The following is a 7,391-nucleotide window of genomic DNA, read 5'->3' as shown; positions in this document are numbered from 1 at the left end:
CATACACACATGCAGGAGCACCCACACATGTGACAGAACACACACATACACACTCACATACACATACACACATGCAGGAACACACACAAGCCCACACATGTGAAAGTACAAACATACACACACAAACAACACACACAGACACTATACACTACATTAAAAAGAGGTAATGTAGCCCACACATAACTCTTTAGTTATATTCAACAGAATGAAGTTGGATATTATGAAGGATTTTTTAAAGATTTATTTATTTATTTTATGTATACGAGTACACTGCAGCTGTCTTCAGACACACAAGAAGAGGGCATCAGATCCCATTAGAGATGGTTGTGAGCCACCATGTGGTTGCTGGGAATTGAACTCAGGCCCTCTGGAAGAACAGTCAGTGCTCTTAACCACTGAGCCGTCTCTCAAGCCTCAAGGACTTTTAACTTATACTTAAATATGAAAAATTTCAAAGGAAATACAATGATAGAGAACAACATATCGCCATGATCAGCTCATCAGAAGTAACTAAGTAACTTACAGACATTGGATCATATCACCCCTAGGTATTTCAGTTTATATCTCTTACAATGAGCATATTTTATACTCCCCAACACAGCTCAGCCAGTAACAGCATTTACCAGTCAAGCCTAGTGTCCTGAGTTCCAGCCCAGAGCATACCCGCAGGTGGAAGGAGAGAAGCAGCTCCTGAGACTTGTCCTCCTCCGGCCTCCACACACATGCTGTGGCACACACACACACAATAGTAATAAATAGAGTGTAAAGGATTTTTATTACATCTGTCTGTCTATCTGTCTGTCTGTCTGTCTGTCTGTCTGTCTATCTGGGTGCCTACGTGCCACTATGCATACAAAGAGCTCAGAGGATAACTTTCAGGAGCCGCTTCTCTCCTTCCACTGTGTGAGTTCCAGGGATCAAATTCAGGCTGTCAGGATTGGCGACAAGTGCCTATACCAATAGAGCCATCTCACTGTCCCCTAAAGTAATTTTTAAAAGAGAGAGGTTATTTTTAAAACTATGAATAATTTACTGTGACCTAATTTCCAGTCCTTATTCTCATTTCCCATGTCTCACTTGTCCCTGAAGTCTATTTAAATCAAAGACTGTTCTCTTTCCACTCATTTTCATAGTACACGTCAGTTGAAAAGTCTGAACCAGTTTCCCACCTATATTCCACCTGCAAGGATAGAGAGACGGCTCAGCAGGTAAAGACACTCGAAGTCAAGCCTGAAGGCCTGCATTTGATTTCTGGGATCCATATAGTGGAAGGAGAGAACTGACCTGAACTGTCCTCTGACCTCCACACACATGTGCGGTGGCACTCAGACACACACACACACACACACAAACTAAACAAAATTAATTTTTTTTGTTTTAAATTCTAGGCTGGCGAGATGACTCAGTGGTTAAGAGCACTGGTGTTCTTTCAGAGGACCCAGGTTCAATTCCCAAGCCCACATGGCAACTCAAAACTGTAACTCCAGTTCCAGGGGATCTAACTCCCTCTGCTCACACAGACACACATGCAGGCAAAACACCAATATATACAAAATATAAGTTTTTTTAAATCATGTCTCCAGATTTGTCCATTTGCCAAGACTGTGCCTTGTTCTACTGTTCCTGTTACCTGTGAACCAGGAACTGAACCTAAAGGTCTAATGGCTGTACACCATGAGGCTGAAATATTTCACAGGCAATACCATGTTCTCCCTGAAGCCCACAGGAGGTCTGAAAGTTAGGCATCTTAATGGTACTAAACCTATCTGATGCCCCATTACTAAAGCTAGCAACCTGGGGGACTGTCAAGATGCTAATTTCAAAAGACTTTTTCATTTCCTCTGAAGAACACCCTGGTTCTGAGGTGTGTTCTTTCCTGTCTTTCTCCTCCATCCCCACTGCAGGTCAGGTCGTGGGCCTCTATTCCCGCTTTGATGTCATTGTAAGTGTCTGTGGGGACACTTATGGGGGTGCATCAGGGAGGCTGCAGTATGAGGACCAACGAGAAGTATCTGGGACTACCGTTTACAAGTGTATCAGAGTGTGATCCTCAGGCTGCAGCCTGGGTGATGAGGTTGATTCGTGACTCTTCTCCCTGCTCCAGCATCTGGCTGCCCAGCAAACTTATAACCACCTAGACATGAGTGTGGGAGAAGCTCTGAGGCAGAGGACACTGTGTCTGGAGGGAGTTCTCTCCTGCCAGCCCCACGAGAGCCTAGGTGAAGTCATTGACAGGATTGCGCGGGAACAGGTACCTTCCACCCCGCTGGGCATGCCCTCAACACAGATGGCCTAATTCTTTTTTGCATAGCTCTTGCCATGCCTGTATACTGGGCACTAGGCCTACCTTCCCTTTCATGACCAACTTTTGGCATCTGCATTGGTAGGTGTCTGGTCCTGTTCATAGGGCCCTCATGCCAAGATCCACAACCAGCTGAGTGGTCAAAGCCATGGCCAGCTGTTCCCAGGAGATGCCCTTTTCTCCTTGAGCTGTGTTAATCTTCCCTTGCTTCTTGGGCCTGACCCTCTTAGCTGCTGTAGCCAAAGGCTCTGCCCCTCCCTGATCCCTGTGGACCCACAGGTACATAGGCTGGTGTTGGTGGATGAGACCCAGCATCTTCTGGGCGTGGTCTCCCTCTCTGACATACTTCAAGCACTGGTACTCAGCCCTGCTGGCATCGATGCCCTCAGTGCCTGAGACATGAGTCCTCACACCCAAGCCATCTTCTTCACCTGAAAACCAACGAAAGGATCTTGGAACTTGAAGGGGAATTGGTCTTCATCTTCCCTCACCCCTATCTGCTGGCTCTGTTCTGGTACAGGTAGGCTTCGCCATGAGCTATAGGGCTAGTCCTTCAGTCTTCCTGAGCTCCTAGATCTCAAGTTGTGGTACCTCAAAGATGGCAGTGGTGCCAGTCCTAATTGCACAGGCCCATAGTAACTGTCAACATAAGGTTTTACAGACCACTGCTTAGTCCCATTTCCAGCTGAAGTCATGATGGTCCTGCTGGAAGGGATGGGTGGAGGCGGGACATCCATTTGCCTCCTCTCCGTTCACTTCATTTACTTCCCACTTGCTGGGAATTTCTTGAGACTAAAGCAAGCTAACAAACTTATGTTGAATGCATTTCCATCATCATTATGAGCTAACATAGGAGGGAGTGTCCACCTACTGCTCATCTCCAAGTTTGTCAGATTGCAGATTGTCCTGGTACCATGCTTGGTTATGCGATCATGGCCAAAGGATGGGGCAGACAGTCTATCCAGTTGGCAGTAGATGGTGAGATTCCTTCTGGGAAGGTACCTCCTCTTCCCGGTTTGGTTACTGTTTCCTCTTTTTCTCACAGGCTCTCCAACCTCCTCTAATTGTCCTTGTTACACCTATACTCTTAGAAGCCTTTGAGCATGCCCAGTGCACCAGGATGATGTAAGAACCATGGAGTCGAGCCTGCAAGTCCCTGAACCAGAGACCCTGCAATCAGTCTTGGATCATCTGTGTACCCTGTCCCTGCTTACTCCTTTCTCTGATCCTGGGTCAGGGTTGAGCTCAGTGGGGCTGTGAGACTGCAGCCTATGGATTTAGATGGGGGCTTGAAATGCTTGGTCTCTGGACCATGTGCACTCATGTTTTCAGCTCCCGGGAGCCCTGGCTGTTCTTCCCCTGTGGGAGCTACCTTTGTATCACCACCATCCACCAGCCTACTCTCCTGGGACTTTCAAGATGCTTGAGGCCAACATTGAAAAGGCCTTGATTCTAGAGCTGTCTGCTGACACTGTTGCATGGGCGGGGGGGTGGGGAAGGTTCTTTAGCTCTCATCAATGGGCAATGGGCATTGTTCTATTCCCTCAGTCTCTTCCCACCAGACAAAGGATCTTGTATTCATATCCTTAAGAATGATGAATCAAGAACAAAGAAAGAAAGAAAGAAAGAAAGAAAGAAAGAAAGAAAGAAAGAAAGGAAGAAAGGAAGGAAGGAAGGAAGGAAGGAAGGAAGAAAAGAGCAAGCCACAGTCTTGGATGCTATAGGCTTGCTCAACTGCTACAGTCATTGAGATGAACTTGTGCCAAACTCCTTATGTCTCCAGAATTCAAAGACTTGAAGGAAAGTCTGCAACTGACAAAAGCTGCAAGTGGCCTTTCTTTTGTGCATAGAATGTTATTCTGCCAACATTGTTTTAGTCTTTGATTTGTAACAAATGATAAGGAGAGTGTTTATTAATTAATTACTCACAGAGTAGGTGAAACCCAGTCCTACAAATGGGAGTCTGCAAGAAACATCACTGATCCTGTAACACTGGATGTAATTCCTACTATGACCCCAGTTCACCATGTAGAAAGAAATTAATATCAGTCAATTCTGGCAATTCTTCATCTGTCTTTATCCTCCCTGTGATGACATGGGCCCTCAGATCCAGTGGGCCAATGAAGAAAGAGTAGATTCATATTTTTACCATCTTTTTTTTTTTAAAGATTTATTTATTTATTTCATGTAATGTGGGTATATTGTCGCTGTCTTCAGACACACCAGAAGAGGGCATCAGATCCCATTACAGATGGTTGTGAGCCACCATGTGGTTGCTGGGAACTCAGGACCTCTGGAAGAGTAGTCAGAGCTCGTAACTGCTGAGCCATCTCTCCAGCCCCCTTTACTGTCTTTTAAAATTCCTTTTCATTCACTTATTTTCTTGTGTGTGCTTGCAAGCATAAGTGTGCCACACTGGAATGTGACTGTGGGGTTAACATGTAGGTGTGAGTGTCTCACAGCGTAAATCAGTGAACAACCTCAGGCATGGGTTCTCTCCCTCCACCTTGTTTGAGACAGGGTTTCTTTGCTGTGTTGCTGCTGTTAAGCAGCCTCATGTGTTTCTGAGGATCGCCTGTGTGTGCTGCCCATCTCCTGGGACTGGAGTACTGGGAGTCCACAGTCCACCATTCCCACCTTCCTGAGCTTTACACAAGTTCTGGAAACTTGGACTCTGGACTTTACACTTCTGTGACACGTGTTTTACAAACCACCGAGCCACTAAGCCACTTCCCAGCTTGCTTGCTTTTCTGTCTTTTTCTTCCTCCTCCTCCTCTTCCTTCTCTTCCTCCTTCAAAAATTACTTTTGAGAGAACATTTCAGCATATATCCCTGACTGGCCTATATGTCACTATACAGGCCAAGCTGGCATCAAACTCATAGAGATCCACCGGCTTCTGTCTCCCAATTGGTGTGACATTCAAGTCATGTGCCACCATGGCCATCTAGGTAGCCCCACTTCTGTTTCTGAGGGAGGGGAATCTTCATACTGTTGACTGTAATGGCCATGCCTTTACATGAACTATAAACTGTGAACACTGACCGTCAACTCCCAATCCCCAGGCACAACACACAGACACCCCACTCTGTTGCTCCTGGGCTCAACCAGCTCTCTTGCTGAAACCTCCAGGGTCCCCGAGGCTACAGGCATTGTGGTGCCTAATGGGTAACTTTTACTATCTACAGCTGAAGTGGGACTGTCACAGTGCCCTTTTTGGGTGTCCATAATGGGTCTGCCATTGAGGTCTAGGGAAGTACAGGGCTCTTTCAGGCTCCAAGAAGTGGGTCCAGAAGGGTCACCCATTATGATTCTAAGGTGTGAAAAGGCATTCCTCACAAAAAGAGGGTCAGATGCTGGGTGATCAAATAGAACAACAAAGACCCCCCCAAACTTGAATTTTAAATTTTATTTTAAATCATACCCAAGGAATGTCATATGATACTTAAGACTCTACTGTCTTAAGTGGGTGCTGCTCAGTAGAGATTGTGCCAGACATTTGGTGTCTATGGGAAGGGCACAGAGTTCCCCTGTTCAATCTGGCATCTTGACATGTGACATGAGACTGGCCAAGAACATCTGTGCCAGGGCTTCTGGACAAGCCCCATGGAGGCAGGAGCCCAGCTCCGTACTACTGTCTCTGCAGAAAGCGCAGGCTCACCTTCTTGCTGGGAACCAGGACTATGCGAGACACAGACTCCACCTCGCCCATCCCAGGAGCCAGGACCACCTCATACTTCTGTATCAGCTGGCAAGGAGAGAGGGCAGGGCCACCGGACTCTTGATCTCCAATTCCTGTTCCCTTTGTAGGCTTCTACCCTGGACCTCCCTGCTTCTCCTCTCCCCGAGCCCTCCATCTCACCTGACCCACACAACCCTCCACACATTCCCTCTCACCCTCGACAGCAACAGCTGCATCTCCAGTTCCGCAATCCTGCGGCCCAGGCAGGACCGAACCCCATAGCCGAAGGGCACAGAGCCGAACGGGTGTTGGATCCCGGAATTATCAGCCTCTCTCTTCCTCAGCCATCGGCGAGGCTGGAAGCTGTCGGGCTCAGGAAAGACACTGGGATCCCGGGATACCACGTAGTGGCATAACACAAACTGTGTCTACAGAGGAAGAATGGCAGTGTGACCCTCAGCCAAGGCTGCAGGCGTTCCTGGGCACACGCGTACTCTAGCTCCACTCACATTCTTGGGGAAGAGGAAGCCATTAATTTCAGTTTCCTTTTCTGTGATGATCCGGGAGTTTGTGGGAACCACGGGGTAGAGGCTGCAGGGAAAAGAAAGTCTATGCTCTGCTTCTAGACTGGGGAGAAGAGAAGTCTCGCTCATCCTTGACTTTCTGGTGCTTAGTCTTTCTTCCCGTAGCACATTTGTCCCTAACCTCCACCCTCGGGCAGTCCCCACTTTCCACTCCTGTCTGATTGTAACCCCCATATAGACTCTATGCACATGGGATCATATCCTACCGCAGGGTCTCCTTAATCACAGCTTTTAGCAGGGGCATATGGGCAAAGTCCTTGTGCTGGGGCATCATCCCAATGGGTACCACTCCAGCCACTTCCTTGTGCAAGGCCTCCTGGATCTCTGGGTCCTTTGAAAGGTGGTACAGGGCCCATGTCAATGTGTTGGATGTCTAGGAAATAGAATGGGAGATGAAGATGAAGTAAGGCGGGAGTTTCTTGGGAAGAGGCTAGCTATGTGGTGGGATGGTCTGTGAGTGGATATGGATACAATGTACAAGAAAGCTGGCTTGCTACTGGGATGACAGGGTAAAGGGGTCCGGGAGAGCTCTGTAGTAAACATGAACCCACAGGTGGAGTAAGGATCGATATGGAGGAAGATTGCATTTCAACCACAGAGGGGACAATAAAAAGGAGTGTGTCACAGGAATGCTGGAAACGGGTCCTCTGGGTACAGTAGGAGTTTGTGGACAAATTTTCAATTCTCTACCTAAACTGCAGCAAGGGAATTGGAATCCTGTGGGAAGGATTTCCCGCTGTCAGAGAGAGAGAGAGAGAGACAGAGGGCCACAAACTCATACTGTACCCAGAGGACCCGTTTCCAGCATTCCTGTGACACACTCCT

General features: G+C 47.6%; 2 protein-coding genes across 4 annotated transcripts in view; one reads left to right on the top strand and one right to left on the bottom strand.

Annotated features, from left to right (window-relative positions):
- Prkag3 (protein kinase AMP-activated non-catalytic subunit gamma 3) overlaps window positions 1-3,766 on the top strand; it is a 9,085-nt gene extending 5,319 nt beyond the window's left edge. The window contains exons 11-14 of one of the 3 annotated variants that reach the window (XR_003710414.1): window positions 1,905-1,942; window positions 2,105-2,251; window positions 2,582-2,822; window positions 3,348-3,766. Coding sequence is in view for 2 of the 3 variants with exons in the window: in XM_028760558.1 (XP_028616391.1) it covers window positions 1,905-1,942; window positions 2,105-2,251; window positions 2,582-2,698 (302 nt within the window). In the remaining variant the exon portion in view is untranslated. Of the gene's footprint in view, window positions 1-601; window positions 737-1,904; window positions 1,943-2,104; window positions 2,252-2,581; window positions 2,884-3,347 lie in introns of those variants that run through there. The other 2 variants (XM_028760558.1, XM_028760559.1) reach the window with 2 other exon arrangements.
- A 1,928-nt stretch (window positions 3,767-5,694) lies between these two features.
- LOC114614947 (sterol 26-hydroxylase, mitochondrial) overlaps window positions 5,695-7,391 on the bottom strand; it is a 26,137-nt gene continuing 24,440 nt past the window's right edge. The window contains exons 6-9 of the mRNA XM_028760556.1: window positions 6,773-6,939; window positions 6,492-6,573; window positions 6,198-6,410; window positions 5,695-6,048 (exon numbers count right to left, since the gene is read on the bottom strand). Of these exons, the coding sequence (XP_028616389.1) occupies window positions 5,932-6,048; window positions 6,198-6,410; window positions 6,492-6,573; window positions 6,773-6,939 (579 nt within the window). The 3' untranslated portion in view covers window positions 5,695-5,931. The remainder of the gene's footprint in view (window positions 6,049-6,197; window positions 6,411-6,491; window positions 6,574-6,772; window positions 6,940-7,391) is intronic.

Source organism: Grammomys surdaster, unplaced genomic scaffold (genome assembly GCF_004785775.1).
Source record: "Grammomys surdaster isolate TR1022 unplaced genomic scaffold, NIH_TR_1.0 126546, whole genome shotgun sequence".
Classification (NCBI taxonomy): domain Eukaryota; kingdom Metazoa; phylum Chordata; class Mammalia; order Rodentia; family Muridae; genus Grammomys; species Grammomys surdaster.
Note: the sequence above shows the minus strand (reverse complement) of the source record. Positions and strands in the feature narration are given on the sequence as shown.